General features: G+C 36.9%; 1 protein-coding gene across 3 annotated transcripts in view; it reads left to right on the forward strand.

Annotated features, from left to right (window-relative positions):
- The window catches only part of DTL (denticleless E3 ubiquitin protein ligase homolog), a 48,259-nt gene that overhangs the window by 5,686 nt on the left and 14,917 nt on the right, over positions 1-27,656 (forward strand). The window contains exons 2-12 of one of the 3 annotated variants that reach the window (XM_020910349.2): positions 1,812-1,937; positions 2,742-2,840; positions 5,716-5,777; positions 5,863-5,983; positions 11,955-12,020; positions 13,366-13,478; positions 14,701-14,774; positions 16,849-16,952; positions 17,245-17,349; positions 20,395-20,507; positions 26,157-26,246. In XM_020910349.2, the coding sequence (XP_020766008.1) occupies positions 1,812-1,937; positions 2,742-2,840; positions 5,716-5,777; positions 5,863-5,983; positions 11,955-12,020; positions 13,366-13,478; positions 14,701-14,774; positions 16,849-16,952; positions 17,245-17,349; positions 20,395-20,507; positions 26,157-26,246 (1,073 nt within the window). Of the gene's footprint in view, positions 1-1,811; positions 1,938-2,741; positions 2,841-3,373; positions 3,495-5,715; positions 5,778-5,862; positions 5,984-11,954; positions 12,021-13,365; positions 13,479-14,700; positions 14,775-16,848; positions 16,953-17,244; positions 17,350-20,394; positions 20,508-26,156; positions 26,247-27,656 lie in introns of those variants that run through there. The other 2 variants (XM_020910350.2, XM_070473905.1) reach the window with 2 other exon arrangements.

Genomic DNA, 27,656 nt, shown 5'->3' on the forward strand with positions numbered 1-27,656 from the left:
TCCAACCATTGGATTATGTGTGTTGTTGCTAGTAATTTAAGTTTGCAGTAATGATTTAAAACTCTAAAAACATAGAATTTTACTTGATAAGAATGGCTGTCTTCTTGTCAACCACTTGTAAAAGAATGAAACTAGAACACTTTCTAACACCGTACACAAAAATAAACTCAAAATGGATTAAAGATCTAAATGTAAGACCAGAGACTATAAAACTCCTAGAGGAGAATATAGGCAAAGCACTCTCCAACATAAATCACAGCAAGATCCTTGACCCACCTCCCAGAATATTGGAAATAAAAGCAAAAATAAACAAATGGGACCTAATTAAACTTAAAAGCTTTTGCACAACAAAGGAAACCACAAGCAAGGTGAAAAGACAGCCTTCAGAATGGGAGAAAATAAGAGCAAATGAAGGATTAATCTCAAAAATATACAAGCAACTCCTGCAGATCAATTCCAGAAAAATCAATGACCCAATCAAAAAATGGGCCAAAGAACTAAACAGACATTTTCCAAAGAAGACATACAGATGGCTAACAAACACATGAAAAGATGCTCAACATCACTCATTATCAGAGAAATGCAAATCAAAACCACAATGAGGTACCATTACACGCCAGTCAAATGGCTGCTATCCAAAAGTCCACAAGCAATAATAAATGCTGGAGAGTGTGTGGAGAAAAGGGAACCCTCTTACACTGTTGGTGGAAATGCAAACTAGTACAGCCACTATGGAGAATAGTGTGGAGATTCTTTAAAAAACTGGAAATAGAACTGCCATATGACCCAGCAATCCCACTCTTGGGCATACACACCGAGGAAACCAGAACTGAAAGAGACACGTGTACCCTGATGTTCATCGCAGCACTGTTTATAATAGCCAGGACATGGAAGCAACCTAGATGCCCATCAGCAGACGAATGGATAAGAAAGCTATGGTACATAAACACAATGGAATATTACTCATCCATTAAAAAGAATTCATTTGAATCAGTTCTAATGGGATGGATGAAACTGGAGACCATTATACAGAGTGAAGTAAGCCAGAAAGATAAAGACCAATACAGTATACTAATGCATATATATGGAATTTAGAAAGATGGTAACGATAACCCTATATGCAAAACAGAAAAAGAGACACAGATGTATAGAACAGACTTTTGGACTCTATGAGAGAAGGCGAGGGTGGGATGATCTGAGAGAATAGCATCAAAACATGTATATTATCAAGTGTGAAACAGATCGCCAGTCCAGGTTGGATGCATGAGACAAGTGCTCAGGGCTGGTACACTGGGATGACCCAGAGGGATGGGATGGGGGTTCAGGATGGGGAACACATGTAAATCCATGGCTGATTCATGTCAATGTATGGCAAAAACCACTACAATATTGTAAAGTAATTAGCCTCCAAGTAATAAAAATAAATGGAAAAAAAAAAAAAAGAATGGCTGTCTTAATGGTTGTGGTAGTCTTTGTGGTTATTTTTCGTCGTTGTCACCAAAGGATGGGGGAAGGGGTAACATACAAAGGCCACTGGTGTCTTGCCGTCTTATATACATTAGCAAGAGGCTTCATTTAAGATGGTAAGCCCACAGCTGTATGTCACCAGAGGTTGAGAGTGCTCTTTCATTTTTTCCTTAGGACCACTTAGGAAAATCCCTGAAACTGTATTCCAGAGGGCCATGGATGGTGAATAGATCTATAGTAAAGTATATGAAACTTTTAAAAATGAATTTTTGCCTCTGCATTTATTAGAAGTACTGAAATGTGATGATATATTGGAATCTATAAGGAATTTTGTCTTTCTTTAGGATGGTCTTCACAGTACCCGCTACAGTCCCTGCTTACTGGCTATCAGTGCAACTATAATGATGAGCATACTTCTTATGGAGAAACAGGAACCCCAGTTCCTCCTTTTGGATGCACCTTCTCTTCCAGTAAGAGAATTACTGAATAAGTGAGGCTTGGTCAGAAATGATTTGGTTCACTCTTTAGAGGGAAAATATCCTAGGCTGTCTCTCTTTTAACAAAAAGTAAATTAGATGGTAGAGTTTTTCTATTTCCTCTTTTCTCATTTATAAAATATACTTTTCTTAATCTCTGTGCATAGTTATATATTTCTGCTAAAGCATGAGATTCTTATAGCATCATTTTTAGTTTGTTTGTTTTTATCTGATATCAGGAAAGGGTTACAAAGGTTCAGCCATCATTTTGATCTCATTGAATCTATCACTTCTGCAGTGCATTGGGGAGCATATTCACAGAAGTAGAAGTACTTATCCCTGCTGTTAAAAGTTTAAGAGAGGAAAAGTAAAAAGTTGAGGAAAAAGGATATTAATTTAATAGGGTCAGCCTGCTCGAGGCCTATGTCATATGCTCCCCTCCTTTTTTTTTTTTTTTTTTTTTTTGCCATTGGCCAGTACCACTCTTGTTTTGTTCAGATATCACTCTTGATTCAGCTCTCCTTTAAATAAGAGATTATCTGAACATTGGTGTTTTTCAGTCACTTACTAAATTAGATATTATGGCAAATTTTAAGCCATTTTTAACTCAGAAAAACCTCTACCATACCAGATGCTATATGGGTAGAATTGTCTTACCTTTTTCCAAACAGGTTCTTTGTGTTTACCTTGTAGTTTTCAATTAATCTATATTATGTTGTTTATATATATATATATGGCTTTAAACTCAGCTTTAACATTTTTTCTTACTCTTTATTTTATTCTTTATTTCTTATGTAGCTCCCAATTTGGAGCATATACTAGCAGTTGCCAATGAAGAAGGCTTTGTTAGGTTATATAACACAGAATCACAAACCAGTAGAAAGAAGTGCATCAAAGGTAAGTCAAGGTCTAAAATATTCATTTTAATATTTTTAATTCATAAAACCTCAAGGAAATTAGGCTTCCTACATAGTTCAGTCGGTAAAGAATTTGCCTGAAATGCAGGAAACCTAGGTTCGATTCCTGGGTTGGGAAGATAACCTGGAGAAGGAAATGACAACCCACTCCAGTATTCTTGTCTGGAGAACCCCATGGACAGAGGAGCCTGGCAGGCTACAGTCCAAGGGGTTGTAGGAGTTGGACACAACTTAGTGACTAAACCACCAGCACAAGGAAATTACTATTTGAATAAATTCTCAGTGATACTCACTTCTGATTAAATTTGTTTAGGGACCAGATTGAAAGTAAATGGTGGACTGCCTTTCTGTCAGTAACTGTTAACTACAGCAAAATCTTTACTGAGAGTTAAGAAAAGTACATTTTAGGATTAAAAACAATTTTTCTTTTAAAAAGTTAAATTTTTTTATACTTAATGTGGGGAAACATTGCTTTAAAATATTTATATTGAACAGGTATCTTTTATGCATAAGGCAAAGTTCTGCTGACCTTAAAGAGGTGCTAACTTGGGAAAGACTAGAGATTTCTTCAAGAAAATTGGAGATATCAAGAGAACATCTCAAGCAAGGATGGACATGATAAAGGACAGATATGGTGAGAACCCAACAGAAGTGGAAGAGATTAAGAAGAGGGGGTTAGAATGCATAAAACTATACAAAAAAGGTCTTAATAACCCAGATAATCACAGTGGTATGGTCACTTACCTGGAGCTGGACATCCTGGAGTGTGAAGTCAAGTGGACCTTAGGAAGCATCACTGAATAAAGCTAGTGGAGGTGACAGAATTCCAGCTGAGCTATTTCACATCCTAAAAGATGATGCTGTTAAAGTGCTACACTCAATGTGTCAGCAAATTTGGAAAACTCAGCAGTGGCCACAGGTCACTTTCCATTCCAATCACTAAGAAGGTCAGTGCTAAAGAATGTTCATATTACCATACAACTGTGCTCATTTTGTATGTTAGCAAGGTTATTCTCAAAATCCTTCCAGGTAGGCTTCAGCAGTACATGAACTGAAAACTTCCAGAGGTACTAGCTGTGTTCAGAAAAGTCAGAGGAACCAGAGATCGAATTGCCAACTCTGGTTGGATCATGGAAAAAGCAAGGAAGTTCCAGTAAAACATCTACTTCTGCTTCATTGACTATGTTAAAGCTTTTAACTTGTGGATCACAACAGACTGGAAAATTCTAAGAGATAGGAGTACTGGACCACTTACCAAACCAGGAGGTAAGACCTGACTGGTTCAAAATTGGGGCAGGAGTATGACAAGGCTGTATATTGTTACCCTGCTTATTTTACTTATATGTGGAGTGTGTCGTGTGAAATGCCATGCTAGATAAATCACAAGCTGCAGTCAAGATTGCCAGAAGAATAGCGACAACCTCAGGGATGCAGATGATACCACTGATGGCAGAAAGTGAAGGAACTAAAGAGCCTCTTGATAAGGGTGAAAGAGGAGAATGACAAAGCTGGCTTAAAACTCAACATTCTAAGAACTAAGATCATGGCATCCAGTCCTACCACTTCATGGCAAATAGAAGGAGAAAAAGTGGAAGGAGTGATAGATTTTCTTTCCTTGGATTCTAGAATCACTGAGGACAGTGACTGCGTCCATGAAATTAAAAGATGCTTGTTCCTTGGAAGGAAAGCTGTGACCATCCTAGATAGCATATTAAAAAGCACAGACATCACTTTGCTGACAAAGGTCCATATAATCAAAGCTATGGTTTTACCAGTAGTCATGTATGGATATGAGAGTTGGACCATAAAGAAAGCTGAGCCAAAGAACTGGTGCTTTCAGACTGTGGTGCTGGAGAAGACTCTTGCGAGTCCCTTGGACTACAGGGAGATGAAACCAGTCCTGAAGAAAATCAACCCTGAATATTCATTGAAAGGACTGTTGCTGAAACTGAAACTTCAATCCTTTGGCCACCTGATGCGGAAAGCCAACTCATTGGAAAAGACCCTGATGCTAGGAAAGATTGAGAGCAAGAGGAGAAGAGGGTGGCAGAGGATGAAATGGTTAGATAGCATCACTGACTGAATGGACATGAATTTGAGCATGGAAACTCCGGGAAATAGTGGAAAACAGAGGAGCCTGGCATGCTACAGTCCGTGGGGTTGCAGAGTCAGACATGACGTAGTAACTACAGCAACAACAACAGAGTCAGGTGTTGAAAAACTCAAAAAAGAAAAAAGGCTTTAGATGATGTAGATGAAATACAGAGAAAACACCACAAGGGTCACAGAAAGCTCTCATCTAGTAAAGTAGGTGAGGGAAATTTTTCATGAAGGATGGGACATTTAAGGTGGACTGTGGTATTTTAGACCAGTGGAGGTGGAATTGGACACTCCAAGTAGAGGGAAAAGCATTCGCAAAGGCCTCAAGATAGGAAAGCATCAGAAGTGATGTGGATAGAGGGAGTGATGCAGTTTGATTGGAATTAGGTACATAGAGAACAGTGAGAGAGAACGGCCAACGTGGGCAGAACTTTGAATGTTATAAACTTTGAATGTCTATAAAGTAGTTTAGACTCCTTTCAGAGAGCATGATGAAAATTTTTTAGAATGTTTCACAAATACTCTGTTTTAGAGAATATATCCCCTCATGGAAAGCAATTTGATATCAAGTGGTAGTTTTATGAGATAGTGAAGGGAATGCATAATGTGTGTCAATCCACAAATTCTCTTTGGCCCATAGACCTTACTGTACTGACCACTGATCTTTTTACTACAGTTTTTAAGCCATTTAAATTGTTGTTGGTATGGCTACCACAGAACATAGACATTTCACATTCACCATTTTCTTCGTTTAGAGTGGATGGCTCACTGGAATGCTGTCTTTGACCTGGCCTGGGTCCCTGGTGAATTTAAGCTTGTAAGTGACTTTCGTTTGGGGGGGAATCTGAGTAAACATTGGTAAAGGGTTGTTTTATTAAATTATAACACCTTATTTTTGAAAGGTTACAGCAGCAGGTGATCAGACAGCCAAATTTTGGGATGTAAATGCTGGTGAGCTGATTGGAACTTGCAAAGGTCATCAGTGTAGCCTCAAGTCAGTTGCCTTTTCTAAGTTTGAGAAAGGTAAGTATGTGTTTATCCTCTTTCATGTCCTTAATCTCTTTCATGGTGAAGTAATAAGCTGCATTTTTTTTTGTACCTGTCAGATTTGCACCTTTCCCTACATAGATGATGGAGATTCTTAAGATTACCCGGAAACCTCAATGAAATCAAGTTGGATTTTAGTCCTGTTCTAATAGATATTGCCTCTAACTTGTCCCTAAAAATCAAGCATCTTCAGATAATTTTTTTCTATAATCTTACAGATGAGATAAAAATTCACAAATAGCCACAATACCTCTGTTTTCACCTATTACTCAAAATTAATCTTTCTAAATTTATTTAACTATTATAATGGGGAAGGAAGGTTTAAGGAGAGCTGTAATACAGAATAGTACTACAGTAGCTAGGGAGAAACTTAGCAGGGGTGTCTGAATTAGCTCTTAATTGCTGTTTTTTTGTTTTTTCTCCTTCCATTTGTTTCTCACTAAATGAGAGTGAGACAATACATTCACCTCAAAGAAGTGGCTGATATGATCCATCTGACTTTAGTCTCATAATAATAAAAATAAACATTATAGTCTCCTTTATCATTAAAAATTATTATTTTTTAAAGGAATATTTTCCTTTATTCACCTGAGCACTCAGGAGTATTAAACCAAGTTGTAGAACTGGTTTGAACTTTAAAAAAAAATCAGTTGGTTGCTATTGAGACTGGACCCATGAAGAAGAAATACATGACATAGTTTTTATATCTGCATAACTTTTCCCTAGCACATCTATTTTGTAAAGTTAGATATGCTTGTGTTCTAGTTTACTACACTTGTGTCAGAGTTCATTCTGAGTTTATGAAAATAATTTAAGGTCGTGAAAATGTATTAATTCTTAAGGTAAATTTGTTTCAGTTCAGTTCAGTCGCTCAGTTGTGTCCAGCTCTTTGCGACCCCATGAATCGCCAGGCTCCCTGTCCATCACCAACTCCTGGAGTCCACCCAAACCCATGTCCACTGAGTCAGTGATGCCATCCAACCATCTCATCCCCTGTCGCCCCCTTCTCTTGCCCTCAATCTTTCCCAACCCCAGGGTTTTTTCCAATGAGTTGGCTCTTCACATCAGGTGGCCAAAGTATTACTTTCAGCATCGTCCTTCCACTGAATATTCAAGGTTGATTTCCTTTAGGACAATGGTTTGGTCTCCTCATGAGCATAAAAATGAGATGTGATGTGCATGCACAAAACAACAGCAACAAATGAAAAAAGCAAAACTGAGGAGCATGTAAATGCTTGGTGGATTTTCTTGGTTTTTGAGGGGTTGTAGTCAACATGGTAGAAAAGATCATGATCAAGTTCTTTCAGCCCTACGTGAAGTGAAGTTGCTCAGTTGTGTCCAACTCTTTGCAACCCCATGGACTGTAGCCTACCAGGATCCTCAGTCCATAGGGTTTTCCAGGCAAGAATACTGGAGTGGGTTGCCATTTCCTTCTCCAATCATGCCCTACATGAGCAGGATACAAATAACCTGTTAGGACATAGTTATATTAATACTAGTGTAATTTGCCTTCTCTAAGTATCTACCACCTTAAAACCTGAAAATGTTTTCATTTCTAATTGTCAGTTACTCCCAGATGTGTTTTTTATGTGGTCCAAAGGGTGCTAGAACTACTAGTGGAGAGTTAAAAGTAATTATAAATATATTTCTATTACCCCTCCTACATTATCTTTGAATTTGTACCTTCTTTCTCGTTCTTCATTCTCCAATTTAAGACCAGTCTTTCTTCCTAGGGTACTGGATCTCAACCCTGATTCATTAGTCACCTGGAAAGGTTTTTGATTTGTTTTTTTATTGAAGTTCACAATGTTGTGTTAATTTCTGCTGTATAGCAGTATGACTCAGTTGCACACATTAGGGAGCTTTTTTAAAATACCAATGAAGTGTGAATCTCTCGGAGGTGGGCCAGGCATCTGTTTTGTTAAAACTCCTCAAGGGATTCCAGCGCTGCTGATGTTGAGAAGCATTCTTGATCCTCCCCCAAGACCTTACGCCGTGTCTCCACAGTTTGCCTTTTCTTGGCTCTTCCTAGGGAAAGTGCAAGCATATCTGTGGCCTGTCCCTAAAAGAACATCTTAATCTTGAATTCTCCTTTAGCTATCACCCTTTCTTATTTCCTTGTCTCTTCTAAGTTTCTTAAGAGTAATCAAAATCAGGTTAAATGTCTTCATCTCAATTTAGTTCAGTTTGGTTCTGTTTTCCATTCCCAGCTCTCTTCCTGAAATCAGCCTTCTTTCTACTTGGTCAATATTTGGTACCTTATTTGGTACATTTGGCCTTTTATTTTAAACCTCATGAAAATTTTTTTCTTCCTTGGAACATGTGATATCATTGCCTCTGGTTCTCAGTATCTCTGTGTATCCCATCATAATTACTTTCGTGAACTCTTGCTTCTTTACCTAACTTGAAGTGTTGGCATGGCCCAAGATTTGGTATTTGCCCATGTTTTCCTTTCAGTCTGTACCTTCTCCCTGGACAGTCTCACATCCATTCCAGTTTTGTTTTTTGCTCTACTTACATTGAACCAGATTATATTTCCAACTTTCACTTTTCTGCTAGGACTTCAAGTTCAGCATATCTGAAACTGAACTCATGATTTACCCCAATCTGGGAAGTTTTCTGCCATTTATTTTTTGAAATATTTTTTTCTGCCCTGTTTTCTCTCCTAGAACTCCACAATTACTCATGTACTAGACTTTTTGAAATTGTCCCATGAATCCTTGAAGCTTTATTCATCTTTTTCAATTTTCTTAAATGAGATATAATTAACATACCATAAATTTCACCCATTTAATGTGTATGTTTCAGTGATTTTAAATTTTTTTATAAAGTTCAGTCATCACCACAGTCTAAGTTTAGAACAGTTTCATCAGCCCAAAAAGAAAACAGAACCATTAACAGTACTTTCCATCTTCCCCAGCCTTACACAGCCTACTTTCTTTCTGTCTCTACTTTCTTTCTGTCTCTATAGATTTGCCTATTCCTTCATGTAAATGGAACCATACAACACGTTGTTGGCTTCTGTCACTTAGCATAATGTTCAATCTTAGTTTTCTCTCTTCCTAAGATGGAATGATTTCTGTTGATTTGTCTTCAAGTTCATAGACTTTTTCCTCTGTTCCCTCCATTCTGCTCTTAGGCCTATCCATTGAATTTTATCATTTCAGAAGTTGTGGGTGCTGGTTCTAAAATCTCCATTTGTTTTTGGTAAGTTCTATTTGTTTCTCTGCTGAGATTTCTCATCTTTTTCATTGATTGTCTCTTTATTTCTCTAGACATAGTTATATCTATTTTACAGCCAGACCTGATAAATCAATATCTGGTTCGTTTTGAGGTAGACCTCTGTTGATTTCTTTTCTCTTGAGAAGGACTCATTTTCCTGGCTCTTTGTATGGCAGATAAATTAAGATTGTACCCTGGGCTTTGGGAATGGTGTGTTGGACTCTGGATTCTGTTATGTTGCTCAGGAAAGAGCTGGTGCACAATTGCACTCATCTCACACACTAGTAAAGTGATGCTTAAAATTCTCCAAGCCAGGCTTCTGCAGTACATGAACCGTGAACTTCCAGATGCTCAAGCTGGATTTACAAAAGGCAGAGGAACCAAAGATCAAATTGCCAACATCTGCTGGATTATCGAAAAAGCAAGAGAGTTCCAGAAAAACATCTATTTCTGCTTTATTGACTATGGCAAAGCCTTGACTGTCTGAATCACAACAAACTGAGGAAAATTCTTCAAGAGATTGGAATACCAGACCACCTGACCTGTCTCTTGAGAAAATCTATATGCAGGTCAGGAAGCAACAGTTACAACCTGACATGGAACAACAGACTGGTTCTAAATAGGGAAAGGAGTATGTCAAGGCTGCATATTGTCACCCTGCTTGTTTAATTTATATGCAGAGTATATCATGAGAAATGCTGAACTGGATGAAGCACAAGCTGGATTCGAGATTGCCAAGAGAAATATCAATAACGTCACATATGCAGATGATACCACCATTATGGCAGAAAGCAAAGAACTACAGAGCCTCTTGATTAAAGTGAAAGAAGAAAGTGAAAAAGTTGGCTTAAAGCTCAACATTCAGAAAACTAAGATCATGGCATCTGATCCCATCACCTCATGGGAAATAGATGGGGAGACAGTGGAAACAGTGTCAGACTTTATTTTTTTGGACTCCAAAATCACTGCAGATGGTGACTGCAGCCATGAAATTAAAAGACGCTTACTACTTGGAAGGAAAGTTATGACCAACCTAGACAGCATATTAAAAAGCAGAGACATTACTTTGCCAACAAAGGTCTGTCTGGTCAAGGCTATGGTTTTTCCAGTGGTCATGTATGGATATGAGAGTTGGACTGTGAAGAAAGCTGAGCACCGAAGAATTTATGCTTTTGAACTCTGGTGTTGGAGAAGACTCTTGAGAGTCCCTTGGACTGCAAGGAGATCCAACCAGTCCATCCTAAAGGAGATCAGTCCTGGGTGTTCATTGGAAGGACTGATGTTGAAGCTGAAATTCCAATATTTTGGCCACCTGATGTGAAGAGCTGACTCATTGGGAAAGACCCTGATGCTGGGAAAGATTGAGGGCAAGAGGAGAAGGGGACAACAGAGGATGAGATGGTTGGATGGCATCATCGACTCAATGGACATGGGTTTGGGTGGACTCTGGGAGTTGGAGATGGACAGGGAGGCCTGGCATGCTGCGGTTCATGGGGTCGCAAAGAGTCAGACACGACTGAGCAACTGAATTGATTGATTGATTGATTTCAAACTGCATGGCCAAACCTGTGGGAAAGCAGTTAGTTCAGAAGATCAGACCTCAGTTCAGTTCTTACTGCTCATGCATACACAGTTCAGGAGTCAGCCAGAGACTTGCACTAAGTATAAACACAGTATTAGGGTTTCCCATTCTCTGCCCTCTCCAGGGTTCCCTGCTGCTGCTTACAGCTCGCATTGCCCACTCACCTTTTCCTAATTCCTCTAGCTCGAAGGTGGTCTTTCTATTGGCACTTTAGCTGCCTGGTCCTGATGGTACAACTCTGGCTGCCCTCAAGGTAAAACCACAAAAAACTAGTAACTTACCGTAGGCCAGTCACTTGCTTCAGTGGTTGACTTCCTTCCAAAAATTGTGTGTTTTTGTTCAGTGTCTGTAGGGCCCTCAAGTAATTTTTGTATTTTGACCTGAGCACTTACCAAATTAATCAGTCTACATGAGCTGCAAATTACTGCAGGTGGATTAACTTGATAAGTGCTCACTCATACAGGAAGCATAATTTTTTTGGTTTAATTTTAAAGAGGAAAGCATGACAGGTAAGTTGGAGTTCCTCCTGTGTTTCTTCCTCCAATGTCACTGCTCTTTTTCCATCCCCAGAGGCAACTCCTTTCACAAATTGTATATTGACCTAGTTTATAATTTTATACTGAGAATACAGCTTGGAATTTCAGAGTGTGGGCTGCAGATACATACCGCCAAAAATAATCTTTGCAAGTTACTTATCCTCCCCATGCCTTAATTTGCTCATCTGTAAAATGGGGGTAATATTCTCACTGAGGTGTTTTTTAAAAAGGGTCATCTATTAAAAAAAGGATAGTGTCTAGAACTTAGTAAGGACTCAGTATATTTTGGTTATTGCTTATTTATCATTATTCTTGCTACAACTTTAGTATATAATATAGTATTTCATGTGGTTTTAGGAAAACTTACAGAGGTTTATTCTATCAAGTTTTTGTTCAATGTAAGCATTTTGAGTTCTAATACTTTCCCTTCACAGCTTTGTTTTCTCTTACTTGTGTTGAGCTATATATGTTATCATTTTTAATCTCCAGTGCCAATTACAGTACCTAGCATATAATAGATACCCTTGGAACCTTATTAATAAATTAAAATACATGTGTCATTGACTGGCTTTGTTAACTTTTTGATAAACTATGTATGTGTCTACAGCTGTCTTCTGTACAGGTGGTAGAGATGGCAACATTATGGTCTGGGATACCAGGTGCAACAAAAAAGGTAATCTATTTCCACTTTAATTTTGACAAATGTGGTATTGCTCCATAATAATTTTAGTGAAAGAATTGATGGTTTCACCTGTCTGCCACCAGGGGGCACAGGTTCATAATCCCTAATTCTTCTCTGGTTCTCAGGTTTTTAGTTATTTCTTCAAGTATTACCCTCCATATTTACCTTATGAACTATAATGCCATTTATCTAAATTATTAATGGAATTGCAATTATTAGTACATGATCTTTCATTTTAATTTTAAAAATTTGAGGACTTTAAAGAATTGGATTAAATTAAATTTAATTATACTCACATTGCCCCCTGATACCATTAAGCAGAAAGCAGTGATCATATCAGAGAAAGAAATGGCAACCCACTCCAATATTTTGTCGGGGAAAGCCCATGGACAGAGAAGCCTGATGAGCTAGAGTACATGGAGTGGCAAAAGAGTCAGATATGACTTAGCAACTGAACAACAACAAATGATTGTCTCCCTACTTATATCATTTTTTTTAAAAATTGTTTGCAATAGACTTTTTTAGAGCAGCTTTAGATACACAGCAAAATTGAGCAGAATGTACAGAGTTCTCTGTGTGGATATACCCCCTGTCCTCACAGTCTCTCGCACTGTCAACATCCTGCACCAGAGTTGGACATGTGTTACAACTGGCGAACCTACACTGATACACCATTTTCACCCAGTGTCCATCTGTACTTACTTAACATTATGGTTCACTGTTGGTATTATACATGCTCTTAGTTTTGACAAATGTATAACTGGCATGTGTCTGCCATTACAGTATCATACAGAGTAGTTTCTCTGCCCTAAAAATCCTCTGTTCTCCACCTAGTCATCATACCCTCCCTCCTAAACCCTGGCTATCACTGATCTTTTATACCATCTCTATGATGTTGCCTTTATCAGAATGTCATATGATTGGAACCCTAGAGTATATATAGCCTTTTCAGACTGCCTTCTCTCACCTAGTAAAATGTATTTAAGGTCTATTCATGACTTGGTAGCTCATTTTCTTTTTTTTAGTATGGAATGATATATCGTTGTCTACTTATACCACACTTTTATTCATACATTCGCCTACTGAAGGACATCTTGGTTGCTTCCAGATTTGGGCAGTTAAGAATAAAGCTGCTATAAATATCCATGTGCTTATTTCCTTTTTATATATTATAATCTCACGCAAGAGATTATAGTACAGTGACCCTGCTGGCTTCTAATTTTTTACTAATTTAAAACAATATAATTTTGAGATCTTATGTATAAATGTTATAGTCAGTATAGGAATAAATTTCTGAAACCTAAACCAATTATGTTCTGAAAAAAATATTTTTCAGATGGATTTTACAGGCAAGTGAACCAAATCAGTGGAGCTCATAATACCTTAGACAAGCAAACCCCTTCAAAACCTAAGAAGAAACAGAATTCCAAAGGTCTTGCTCCTTCTGTGGTAAGGTTTTATAGCTATGTACATGTGTGCAGATCTTGATAGCATCATAAGAGTCTCATTTTGGGGAATTTGTTGGGCATAAAATGAGAGTGATTCAGCTAGTGAATGAAAGCCTTTATTTCCTCTTGATATTAGTAGTTTATTGTTTAATTCTCATTCAGTACCTACAGTACTGATTCTCAAACTCTAGGGTGCAGTGGAGTCACTTGGGAAATATGTTAAAAATTCAGTTTCCTGAAACTCATCCCTAGAGATCTCCATGCATGCACATCATCTACAGTAGAATAACTCATTAGGAGAGAGAGATGTGTGGTTTAAAAAGCCTATTAAGTACCATGGTACCATATTCTGTAGGACAAAGGAATCCCTGTTGTTTTCATAATACAAACTGCAGAACAAATGTGAGTTTTTTATGTTGTTTCTTTAAAAAAAAAATACTTGGCAAAAGATTTCAAAATATTTTGAGAAACATTTGGAAAAATATAAGTTTCCTATTTAGCATTTTACAGTCAAAGTTCAAACAGTGCCCATAATATAGCTTTTTTCTTTAAAAAAAAAAAAAATCAGTGTTTCTTAATTTATTTTTCCAGTATTCCTGGTCTGTAGGGTCTAAGTTAATATTTTGGGGATGTGTGGTTGCTAAAACATAAGGACTTAAATTACATTGGCCTGAATGGAAACTGACAGGGTTAGTATATAGTCTTTGGAGGCCAGATGGAGTTAAAATGAGTAACTTTTCAGATGTTTCATCAGATTCTGGGGCCAAGAAAATTTAACATAGATTAGGAGGTAAAACTCCACTAGCTCCTTTAGATTTTGCAGAGCATCTTTTATCTATAATTCTTAAGACACACCTATATGATAACCTGGAAAGATGTCAGCATTTTATAGATGAAACATGCACAAGTTAAATGAGTTTCCTAAGGATACACAGTATAGCCAGTAGATTTAGGTACTAAAATACTGTTAATCACCAGTTTTTTTTCTTGAATGCAAGTCAAAGTGTTCATAGTATGATATAAATTGATGTTTTGGTCATTTTCTTGCTAAAATTACTTGTTGATCTGCAGTGTATATTTGACTGGGATTGGAGAGGAAAGATTTAGTCTAGTTCAGTTTAGGGGATAAAGACATCATTTTAGCGTCTTGGTCTCTTAATAGTGAAGATTGTTATACCCCAAGTAGGATTTCCTTCTTTTTTTTTCCTTCCTTGTGCTATTAGGATTTCCAGCAGAGTGTTACTGTGGTCCTCTTTCAAGATGAGAACACATTAGTCTCAGCAGGAGCCGTGGATGGGTAAGAAGAGTCTTTATTTCCTGGTTCTTTTGATGAGCTGTCTTCCATGAACTGTGATGGAGAAGTCACCTAGTCCCATTGTAATTTAATATGTGTGCTTTTAACTTTCAACATAATACCCAGCTGAGAAGAACTCTAGATCACACTGGAAAATATCTAGTTATTAGGACTCTTGCTCAAATAATTAAATAATTGTCACAGCACATTGTCTAGCACGTAGGAGCAGCATTGGCACCTGCTGCTGCTGCTGTTACAGAGAAGCTTGATGGGTAACTTGCCTGTGTGTGCTGCATAATTTAATCAATGATTTCCCATTGTATATAAAAGATGTTTATATTATACTGTAGTCTATTGTGTGTAAGATAGCATTGCGTCTAAAAAAGTCAATGTACAGATCTTAATTTAAAAGTATTTTATTGCTGGAAAATGCCAAAACAATTACAATAATAACATCAAAGATCACTGATCACAGATCACTGTAGCAAAAATAATAATGATGAAAAATTGAAGCATTAGGAGAACTACCAAAATGTGACATAGAGATGTGAAATGAGAAGATGCTTGTGGGAAAATGCACCTATAGACTTCCCATAACCTTCAATTTGTGACAAAATGGAATATCTGCAAAGCACAGTGAAACGAGATATGCCTATATTTTGGGTTTTATCTTCTCTAGTTTCAGTTCAGTTCAGTCGCTCAGTCGTGTCCGACTCTGCGACCCCCATGAACTTCAGCATGCCAGGCCTCCCTGTCCATCACCAACTCCCACAGTCCACCCAAGCCCATGTCCATTGAGTCGGTGATGCCATCCAGCCATCTCATCCTCTGTTGTCCCTTTCTCCTCCTGCCCTCAATCTTTCCCAGAATCAGGGTCTTTTCCAATGAGTCAGCTCTTCGCATCAGGTGGCCAAAGTATTGGAGTTTCAGCTTCAACATCAGTCCTTCCAATGAACACCCAGAACTGATCTCCTTTAGGATGGACTGGTTGGATCTCCTTGCAGTCCAAGGGACTCTCAAGATCTTGTCTTCTCCAACACCACAGTTCAAAAGCATCAATTCTTCTGCACTCAGCTTTCTTAGTATCCTAAAAGACGGAACCTGATTCTGGGCATGTAGTTGGCATTTCAGGGAGTACTCTAACTAGATTCATGTTAAGGCCTAAGGATTTTCACATACTTTCCATTCATGATTGGTCTAAATTTTTGGCTTCCATATAAGATTGTGATACTAATTGATTTTTTACTTTGTTGGAATTCAAGTTCATTGAGTATAGGAACTCTTTCTTTTTAAAATATTCTTCTTTGCCCCCTTTTTGCCCATTATATCTCCCAAGATATCCCTCCCTTCAAAAAGTTTAATTTAAAAATATGATGGCTTAATAAACTTAAGATTTCTGTTGTGTTCTCTAAACACTAAAACTCTTCTGTGGACCAAATTTTCAGGCACAAATGAAGGATTATCTAAAGGTTATTAGTTATATTTGTAAATGGCTTTCTTTGTGAAAGCTTTCTTTCCAAGGAATACTGCCCTTTTATAACCAAGCTTGTGTTTTCAAGTTGTCTACAAAGTAGATCTCGAAAATTAGGAAAATTATTCCAGTAGTTGAAATATAAAAATACTCTTACTTCACAGGAAAAGTTGTTTAGACTAGATTTCTTAAAGAGTTAATGTATAGAGGTATAACCATAGGAACACAGTTTTGTACTTAATGATGTCAAAGGTTACATGTGGAATGTTAACGGCTTAGGAAGTGTATTTTTTTCCTAAAAACAATGAAACAATGACTATCAGCACTCAACCTTCATCTTCCTTTTCCGCTCTCTTGAAGTAAACTCAGGGCAACCCATCTGTGGGTCAGAACACATCTGTTTCCGTTCTGCTAGAATTGTTAGCCTGACATTGGAGACAAGAGTATGAGATAGTTCAATCTGTTTCCCAATAAAATATCCTCACTGTAGCTGGTTGATGTGCCAGAGGAGTTAAATTAAAGTCATTTCACATTCAAACGTAGTTGAAACTGATTGGTGTTGGAAAAGGACTACAAAATAAACTATGTCTTCACCTTGATTTTTAGCATAATCAAAATATGGGATTTACGTAAGAATTATACCGCTTATCGACAGGAACCCATAGCATCCAAGTCTTTCCTGTACCCAGGTAGCAGCACTCGAAAACTAGGTAAGCCTTTGTATTCTGTAGGACTCTTTTGTAGGGCTTTTTTGATATGTAAGTTTTGTCAAAATTTTAAATATCAAGCTAGTTTTCAGCAACTGTTATTCTCAGTTGACTTGAGAAACTAGTATATGAAAGTATCTTTTTGAAGTTAAAAAACTCAGAAGAATAAGTTTGGTTTGTAGAAATTTGGGGGAATAAGAATTCTGATGATACTTCTTACGACATGATCTAAAAAGATCATTTTCACCTCCAGTGCTCTGTCATCAGCACTTGCTAACTCAATTCCTTTTTCCAGGATACTCAAGTCTGATTTTGGATTCTACTGGCTCCACTTTATTTGCTAACTGCACAGATGACAACATCTACATGTTCAATATGACTGGATTAAAGACTTCTCCAAGTAGGATCTTAGTCATTCAGATTCTTTCCTGGAAAATAATAGGGATTTTTTTTCATTAATGATAATTTAATGTTGTTTGTTTTTTCTGTACTGAATTTATGAAGACATATAGGGGCTTTGGGGTCTTTGATTAGCTCCAGTGATTCATAGATGTTCTAACCTTGTGATGATTTCACAAGTGAACAGAATCCTGCTCCCTGTGGTGGCTTAATTTTAATAGTAAGTCTTTCCTGAAATTATGCCCGTTTAGGTATACTTAGGATTATTTCAATATTTGTAGGATAGAGAAAGATGTTCTGTTCAGCTTTTGTCCTGTGTGTGGGTTATTTGTTAAAATTAGGGGGCTTAGTTTTAAGCCCTCAAAATAGTTCCTACCTACCTCAGCCTTCTCCTTAATGTTGGACAGAGGCTATTTTATTTCTGGATGTTTTCCCTAATCTCACTTTTTTTTTCCCTTAAGAAAATTATAAGTGGAATATATAATTTATAAGTGGACTATAAAAAGCTTATATATTTTATATTTATATATATTACATATATTTATAAGTGGAATATATAAAGCTAATAAATGACATTTTAAAAAATTAGTTTCTCAAGCATACTCTCAAGAGGGTTAGAGTTACATCATTTTAAGGACATTATCAATTGTTTAAGCAAGCTACATACTTGTAACCTACCTATTTCTCATGTATAACTGTCAGAAAAAGACTTTGAATTCTATCACCAATCCCTAGAGCTACCCAGTTCCCACTAAAGTAAGATACATTGATAAAAAAGAAATCTTGCAATAGTGCGGAATTTAGCTGGGTATTTACAGAGGTTTCCTAAGACTGACCCCAAGCCATTATTAGGACTTCCATACCTATGACAGTATCATACGTGGCATTTTTAATGCCCTGCGTTAGGTCTGATGTTGTCTAAACAAGAGTAAGAATGTTTGGAAAAGGAAAGAGGTTTTATAACTTTGCTTGCTGTCTTCTTGATTGAATTTAGAACTTGAACAACAACTGATTTATTTAGTCATATAAAACAAACTCTTCAAAATTTTTCCCCAGAAGATGAAAGCCTAATTATATTACCAGATGTCCAAGAACTTTTCCTATATCATTTTGTTATGTGTAACACCAAAAGGGGCCTTAAATTTAGTTGTTCTTCTGCCATCAAACAAATATGCCCAAGGCCACTTAACTAATAATTAAGTAACCTTTTCTCTGTGCTCCTGAAATTGTTTGATTGGCTCTCATATATAGATATAGGTTGGCAGATAACGTATGTTTCTCAGAAATCGACAGATGAGTGTGTGAGAGAAATAGAGATCTAGTAATTGCTTGTCTTTTTCAAAACTTAAGGTCCTGAACTCAGTACTTGATCTTCTGTACCTTTTAATTCACAGCATTTTATTATATGAAGTGATGTTTATAAGGACTACTCTGAAGCATCTTAATGAAGCATTTTAAGAGCCCAAATTGTCAACAATTAAACTAATTAAAGCACTATAGGTTTAGAAGGATTTTTTCCACATGGGTTAAGCATTTCCTGTGAATTTTATGTTGTCTTTCTTAGACCAGCAGAGGGCAATAAATACTTAAGAGTTTAGTGGAAAATTTGGTCTGTAGTTTTCCATTCATAGCCAAGAGCTGAGAAAGATGAGCAATTTTAGTTTTGGAATTATATTCAGAGTAAAGGATCCTGTCTATTTTGTGAGGATTTATCTGTCATAGTAACTCTATTATACGTGTATCTGAACTAATTCATGTCTTGCTTAACTTTAACAGTTGCAGTATTTGATGTGACAGTGTATTTGACATGCAGGGTTTTTCTTGAAGAGCTTTAAATACAAACTTTGTTTTTTTAATCTAATTTTTTATTCTAGCAAAAGGAAGAGATTTTTGTGAGTACTTAAGGAAAGCTGTTAGTTCAGTTCAGTTCAGTCACTCAGTCGTGTCCAACTCTTCGACCCCTTGAACCACAGCACGCCAGGCCTCCTGTCCATCACCAACTCCCAGAACTTACCCAGACTCACGTCCATTGAGTCAGTGATGCCATCTAACCATCTCATCCTCTGTCGTCCCCTTCTCCTCCTGCCTTCAATCTTTCCCAACATCAGGGTCTTTTCCAAGAGTCATCTCTTCACATCTAAAATATTGGAGTTTCAGCTTCAACATCAGTCCTTCCAATAATAATTCTTTTTTCCCCCTCCATTAGAAGACTGCAGTGAAGTATTTTTTCCTTCCTGAATGTATCCTTAAATTTTCCAATGACCAGGATATTTTTTCTTTTATTTCCTGGTAGAGTTCTGATGCCTGAGGCCTCAGGTTTTGGTCTCCTTAGGATGGAATTAACATATCAAGCACAGTATGGTAGACCTGGATATTGAGAGGTCTACCCTAACCTAGCTGGGTTATCTTACGTATGCACATATAGTTTACCTCATTGGCCACGTCTCCTCTTCAGCCTACCTAAAGTTGAGTTTAAAGGTTACCGCGTCTCAGGTAGACTATCCGTAAATCTTAACTCTCCTTTCACTGATTTTTTACCCATTCGTACAGCAAATGTTTGAAGATTTCCTCTGTTCAAAGCATTATGAAGTCTGAAGTCTAGTGAGGAAAGAAAAATATATTTGTGAAATATATCCTTAAGAGATTTGAAGTTTAAGAGGAAGAAAGACCAATGTTTAATGCAATGGAAAAAAAACCTAGCCTGGGGTGAAAAGAGAGGGTCTAACAAAGACATTTTTACTAAAGGATTAGACACCGACTCTGTTCTTCCTTTAATAATATTTTTTGTCACTGTCTTCTCTATAGCTAACTCCATACCAAGTATTTGGGCTTAGATCATGAGATTGGGTCTTAATACAAAGCCTTCCTAGGATTTCCTTTCTTTTTCTGCCAGTGTCCAGTTCTTTTTTATTTGCTGACTTGCTTGACCATCTGCTTCATTAGTCAACACATTAGTAAAACTTTTTAGGATATGTATACTGTCTGCATTTATTTGAAAACTGGAAATAAAAAGAACCAAGTAATTTGATTCTTTTCCTTCTGGCAGTGGCTGTCTTCAATGGACATCAGAACTCTACCTTTTATGTTAAATCCAGTATTAGTCCAGATGACCAGTTTTTAGTCAGTGGCTCAAGTGATGAAGCTGCCTACATCTGGAAGGTAAGTTACCAAACTTTAGCGTTTCTATATCAGATGTTTAGTAAAAATTGCTTTTTGCCTCTTAATACAGCCAAAACTTCACTCTGTGACCAAATATATCACACTTCCACGGTACGCTTCTCAGAAATCGAAATCCACATCCTTCAGCAGACTTTCAGATCATGAGGGAGCTGAGAATTCAGAAGACAGGAAAGATTCTTAGATACTTTGTCCTGCTTCTTGGAAAAACATGCTGTACTGCCTTACTGCCCTGTGTTTTCAGACTCATACAATTTTGTATTAATTTGGTACAGTAATATAGTACAGTATTTGGATCCTAGAATCCTACACCCCAATCACCCATAGAACCTTGCACAAAACACTCATTCAAAAATATTCATGTAATAATTGTATTTTTTACTCCTCTCTAAGTGGCTAGTTGTCAAGTTATTAAAATCGATGTGGCTGCTTTGTCAATTTTGTATTTTTTTAATAGCATTATTTATTCATTTATTTATTTTACAGATTCCCTGTTTCTGTTACACAAATGTGTAATTTTTTGTTTTTACATTTTAAATAGTGGTTCTAAAGCAGCTACTATAGGCTAAGAAATTTAAAGCTATTCATTTGAAGTCAAGCAGAGAAAATTGAAATACAACTAGCACCTGCTAACCACTGGAAAATGACTCTTGTGGAATAATTAATTATAGAAATGTCTGAGTTCAAAGAAAATGAGCATTGAGGTGTTTTCCTAGGGCTAGAAATAATGATTGCCCTATAATTTAATAAATGTCACAGACATTGGTGAAATAAATGATCAAAGTTTATTGATTTTAGATTTTAGAATCATAGTGACTGAAATTTCATAGACCTGTAGGTTCAATATTAAATCCCTTTTCAGGACACAGTTGTATCATCTTTAGTCCTGTCAACTTCCAGGAAGTCATATCTTTAATGCAGGACAGGGGTAGATGCTATCAGATACGAGACGTTCTTCCGCTTAATTTCAACAAGTCCTGAGGGAGGTACTCAGAAATGATTAAATGTGAAAAGGGACACGGCCTTCTCCGAAGCTTTAGTAACAGTAACCTTGATGGTCACAGGGTGGAGATGTTGTTCTATCCAAGATGCTTTTTTGTTGACCTTGCCTCTTTCTTCACACACACCTACTGAATTTTAAATGAAAATTTTCTTATAAAATATATACTTGAGACCCTCATCTTATGATAAGAGTTTTACATAACTACTTGTCTATAAAATTCTTCTTACTTGAGCTTTAAACTTTATGTGACTAGCACTAATGTTTCTGTTTCATAATCTGGTCTTATGCTGCATATTTATTACTTTTGGTTTTTCCTTCCCTCACTATCTTACCTACATTCCTTTTTCTGCTTTGGTTCCCAACTTAGCTAGAGGATTTTATTCCTACCAAGGTCAGTATCTTTTAAATTTTTTTTCTTAAAAATAAAATTTCAAAGATTCCAAAAAGCATAATAAAGGATTATGCAAAAAGCAATTAGGCACTGATCATATTTCAAAATCAGTTTTGTAATTATATATATAGTTATGTGTGTGTGTGAGTGTATGTGTATATGTATAGTTTATTGCCAGTACTTTTGTTTGTTTTCTGGCTTTGTTTTGTTTCTGTTTTTTTAATTGTCAATTTCTAAAGTTCCTCTTTGCTCTAGTACAAAGGCTTGCTTTTTTTTTTCCCAGGAAATCTGGGTTGAGGGATGCTTCCTCTCGGTAAAGACAAGCAGTAAAGATACTTGGCTGTTCATTAGTAACTCATTTTCAAACATCCAGTCAGTGGGTATCACACACATGGGTGACCCTTTCTGAATTCTAGGCTGGGTCACATGTCGGTGCTGAGTGATGTGGTTCAGACTTGATGTTCTCCTGCCTGTCCACACATAACTCAGTGTGCAGGTTCTGATATTTGAGATCTTGGCAAACTTACTGCTCCTAAAATTGAATTTGCCTGCTGAGGTGGCTCAATTTCTCTTTTCCATGGTAAGAAAAGGAGGGTGGGATGTAGTGTGTAATTTAAAAACAGTTGCACACAAGCTGAGTAGTCAGGCCATTAGGTCAGAATTCTCTCAGGTGTAAGGATTTTCCTATGTCAAAAAAGCCCATAGGCACAAGAAAATAGGGTGAAAGAATGGAGTTTTAGATCTCAAGGCAGAAGAGAATGAATGGCCTTCCAGTCCTAACCACTGCCCAGCAAAGAGGAGATGTAATTTAGTTCGGCTTTCTGACACTGAAGCCCAATAATAAAAAGATTTAATATGATGTTTTTTTCTTATTAAATTTCCTATCCCTTGTCCTACCCTAACCCCTGCCCCCCCCCCCCCTTCCCTGGTTCATTTCTGATAGAGCCACTGAATAGTATTGAAGTGGTTATAAATAAACTGATTTGGCACCGTCATTCTACCGCTGACTGGCGAAACATTGAGCCTGACACTTTAGGAAGTGTAAATGATCTCATGGCAGAAATGAAGATTAGGTTTGGTCTCTAACTGAGCAGAGTAAGGAGGTTTTTTGAGGAAAGGTGCTGACCTTTTTTGCCTGTTCAAGTATACAGAATGTTTTATGAGGTCTGTAGGTTAGGGCCAGTTGCTTCTAAAGGTACCTTCATTGTTTTGAGAGTTTTACCTTAGGAATTTCTCCTGCCTTGAGTTAAGCTTTTATTCTGTAACAACTAAAATTTGTAAGAGAAGACAATTTTTTGTGTTTTGACCTTGCCCAGAATGCATAGATGTAAAAAAGTCTCTTGGACTTAATAGTCTCCTCTTTCTGTTTAAAAGTAGAGGGAGGTTTTCAAAAGTGAAATCATGTCATTATGATAATATTTTTATTATAATGAATATTATAATGAAGTGACAATAAATAAAAACATATTTGAATAAGAATGAAAGATTTAAGTCACCTGAATTTCATTAGAAGAAATTAATTTTTTTTGGAGTAGTCATCAGATATACTTTACCACACTGGAATAGTCCTCAACTGTGAAAACACTTGTTACTTACGTTCATAAAAACTTGTTGGACATAAGTTCTCATTACAGCCTACAACATGCCCTTTCCTCCACTTTTTCTTTTAAATTGAGATAGAATTTGAATACTGTAAAATTCACCATTATAGTCATTTTAAAGTGTACAGTTCGGTGATTTTTTTTTTTTTTTTTTTTTTTGTATAGTCACAGTATTGTGCAACCATCTCATCTCATTCCCAGACATTTTTTATCACTCCCGAAAGAAAGCCCATAACCTATAGGAGTCACTCCATCCCTCCCTTCTCCCAACTTCTGGCAACCACTAACCTGCATTCTGTCTCTAGATCTGCCTATTCTGAACATTTCCTATAAATGGAATTATATATAGACATGATCTTTTATGTCTGGCTTTGCTTTCATAAAATTTATCCATTTTGTTATATCAGTACTTTATTCCTCTTTATGGAGGAATATTCCATTGTATTCCATTGTAGACCTTATTTGTCTATCAGTTGATGGACATTTAAACTTTTCCACTTTTTGGCTTTTTTAAAAAATTATTTCTTTATATATTTGGCTGCATCCGGTCTTAGTTGCAGCATGCAGGATCGTTTGTTGCATCTCACAGACTTCTCTCCTGTGTGGCGTGTGGACTTGGTTGTCCTTCAGCATGTGGGATCTCAGTTTCCCCCCCCAGGGAGGAAACTGATGTCCCCTGCATTGGAAGGTGGATTCTTAACCACTGGGCCACCAGAGAAGTCCCCACTTTTTTGGCTTTATGAACAGAGCTACTATGAACATTCATGTACAAATTTTTGTTTGACTATGTCTTCAATTCTCCTGGAAGTGTATACCCAAGAGTAGAATTGCTGGGTCGTATGGTAACTAATTCTATGTTTTTAACTTTTTAGAAACCCTCCCCTCACTTTTAATGCTATGTAAGATACCTGGTTCATGGCAATCATTCAATAAATGCTGACTTTTATTGTCACTATTTTTATTCCCGCCTTATTATCAAATTATAAAAAATTTTTCCAGCATGTCTATCTTTGGGGTTGTTTTTTTTTTCCTCTTAAATCCTATAGATAAATGCAGAAATGTACATACATTCTATTGGTGGGCATTTTTTTTCTTGACATTTATTTTAATCTTCAATATAGACACTCAGGTTCTCCTAGGTATATGTAATGTCTCAGAAACTGAGGAAGGGGCAGTACCGTGAGATGATGAGCTAGAAGCAAGAAGCAAGTAAATACATGGAGTAAAATAATATGTTGTTACCCTGGAGGGTCAGGAGGACATAGGATTTCCTCTTTTAATTTGCTATTACCCATCCTTCTTGGGTCTTGGATAAAGAGAAACTTTGTAGGTTGGGACCATTGAGAATTTCTATGACTGTTGAGATCATTAGAGTCTACCTTGAAAGTCTTTTCTAAAATATGCCAGCCTGTGAGAGAATGAGTTCTGTGGGATTGTAGGAGTAGGCAGCCAGTGAGATCCTTTTAGAGCTCAGAGAAAAGCCTCCTTTTGTGTTAAACTTTAATTAATCCAGCAAGGCAAATCAGATTCTGCTGTTTATCTTCTTTGCCTTTTTGAATCATTACGTATGTGCCATTTAACCCAGGAGAGGAGTAGTGATAATTGAGTTGGATACCTCATGAATCAGACCTCATGTCAGATCTCTTCACTACAGTCTGAGGAGTCCATTTAGTTACTTAGTCATTCTTCCAAATATTCTTCTCAGAGTGCTGCCTCCTTCATATGAATGAACAATGATTAAGAGTCTCAGGTAAATGTGAAGAGAATAATTTCTCTTTTTCAAGTACATATGCTAATAATAGCTATGTGAGTCTGTACTCTTTGTGTTGTGCTGATTAATGCCCATGGCCTCTGACAGGGATTGACAGCTCTTGAATGAGTCCGCCGTCAAATGCATATCACTAATAGCTTCCAGTGAGGGGGAAAATATCATTCTTAGTCACCTGTGTAGTACTGCATAATGTGACCCTTCTTTTGTACATTAAAATGTGACAATACTTAACTTGAAAATTCAGTTTCTTTAAGCAAATGAACTGAAAATAAAATTTCAGAGAAATTTTTTTTCCCAAAAAAAATACCAAAGTGCCGTGTAGAATATAGCTTTTCCCCCTTTAAAATGAAGGAGTATAACGTTTGGCTTTCATAGAAGTCAGTGAGTTCTTTTGGAAGAAAGACTATCCCCTTGTCCCAAGAGATCTGCTATCATTTCTCAAGTACCTTCAGGATTTAGTAAGTGCAGTGTTCCTGGAAGTAGCTGACTAGAGAAGATCTAAAATTTAGTCTAGGTTCCACTCGAAGTGTTATACCTAGCCGCTGAAACTCACCCTTTCAGTCTTGAATTTTAATCAAAATACGTATAACTAAGTAGTCCTGATTTGAAATAAGACCTGTTCTGGCATCTTACCTCATACTGTTTACTTATTCTGGCTGTTTTCCTTCTGTTTTTTTCAGATTAATGACAGAAATACTTTCATTGCCCATTGGGTCTCTTTTTCTGAGCTATAACTAGGCATGTCTAGGGATTTTGGGTAACAACTCTAAAGCTATCTAAGATACAAGTATGGATAAATTTGAAGCCTCTGTCTGGGAGACCTAACACTGCCCTGCTGACCTGTTTGTTTTTGATGGTGTGATAGGTCTCCATGCCCTGGCATCCCCCTACTGTGCTCCTGGGTCATTCTCAAGAGGTCACATCTGTGTGCTGGTGTCCATCAGACTTCACAAAGGTTTGTGAGCGAATCTCTGTGTCTGGTGTAAAAGATCACAGATTTGTAGATTTTCCCAATATAGACTTTTATGTTTAAATCTTTAAAGATCTAGAGGCCATCCAGGATTTATATCATCGTTAATCACACATTCTGTTTTTTTCTACCAAGTGGATTTCTTAGTTCTCTAAAGTCATTCCTTTCCTAAACATAGAATTTAAGTTTATAACGTTAGTAAAATTTCATCTTAAAATTAAGGTGAAAAGAAAATATGAAGTGAAGAAAACTAGTATTTCTGACTTTGTATGTATTATTAATGTATATTAAAAGTAATGGCTTGACTGTTCTTCACAGACCAGTTTGGATTCTCACATGCCTAAAAAATGCTTACTGTGAAGTCTTAAAATGTTTGGCTATCTGTGACTAAACTATGGAAGAAGTAACTCTAAACTGTTATAGACACTCTGAAAAGAAGAAAATATGCTGACTTTAAAATAATTTTTTAATAGTGATACTTTAAACAAATTTTAAAAACCTGAAAGGCAGAAATCCCAGAAACAATAAATTCCACATATATATAGGGATTTCATATAATAGTGTCCCCGGTTCCACTCACTCTCCCAGCCCCCCACCTTTGGTCTCTGGGTTAGTTTGGATTTACCAGAAATGTTCCTTCTGTGGAGAGCTCCATTTCGTCTATTATGTCTTGAAGGTTTGTTGCCTATTGTGCCTATCTGTTTTTCTATCTTCTAGAATCTTCTCATGGTCTGATCTACTCAGGATATCCCTGCTGGCTTTCAAGTACTACTATGGATTTGCTTTTATTTCTGTATCCCTGTATAGCCATTTCTGTGATGAACTCATGATAGACTTTTTTTTTTAACTATTGCTTTAATCACTAATAATTACATCCCAGTGACATTTTCCCTCTTAAGTTTCCATGTGATTTCCAGTGAAATATCTGCTTTTAATAAGGAATTTTATCTTCATAGAACTTCAAGATGAATTTTTTTCAAATTACTCAGTTAATCATGTCATTTTTCTTCATCCATTGTATATTGTCCTTATCTCTATACATAGAAAAGACTCAAAGGAAGTAGCAGGGCTGTTTTCCCATATTCATTAACAACCGCCTTTTCAAAAGGGTCTTTGAAATAATTTTGTCCCTACCCTAGAATTAGGAATGTAAATTACCCACTTTAAAGAAAAAAGGTTTAGACTTTGAAATTGAAAAAACTTGGATTTAAATTCTAGCTCTGAGCTGGGAGAAAGGGATAGTTAGGCAGTTCGGGAAGGTCATGTGCACAGTGCCGTATTCAAAATGGATAACCAGCAAGGACCTACTGTATAGGACATGGAACTCTCTTCATTGTTATGTGCCAGCCTGGATGGGAGGGGAGTCTGGGGGAGAATGGATACATGTATATGTAT

Source organism: Odocoileus virginianus, chromosome 11 (genome assembly GCF_023699985.2).
Source record: "Odocoileus virginianus isolate 20LAN1187 ecotype Illinois chromosome 11, Ovbor_1.2, whole genome shotgun sequence".
NCBI lineage: Eukaryota > Metazoa > Chordata > Mammalia > Artiodactyla > Cervidae > Odocoileus > Odocoileus virginianus.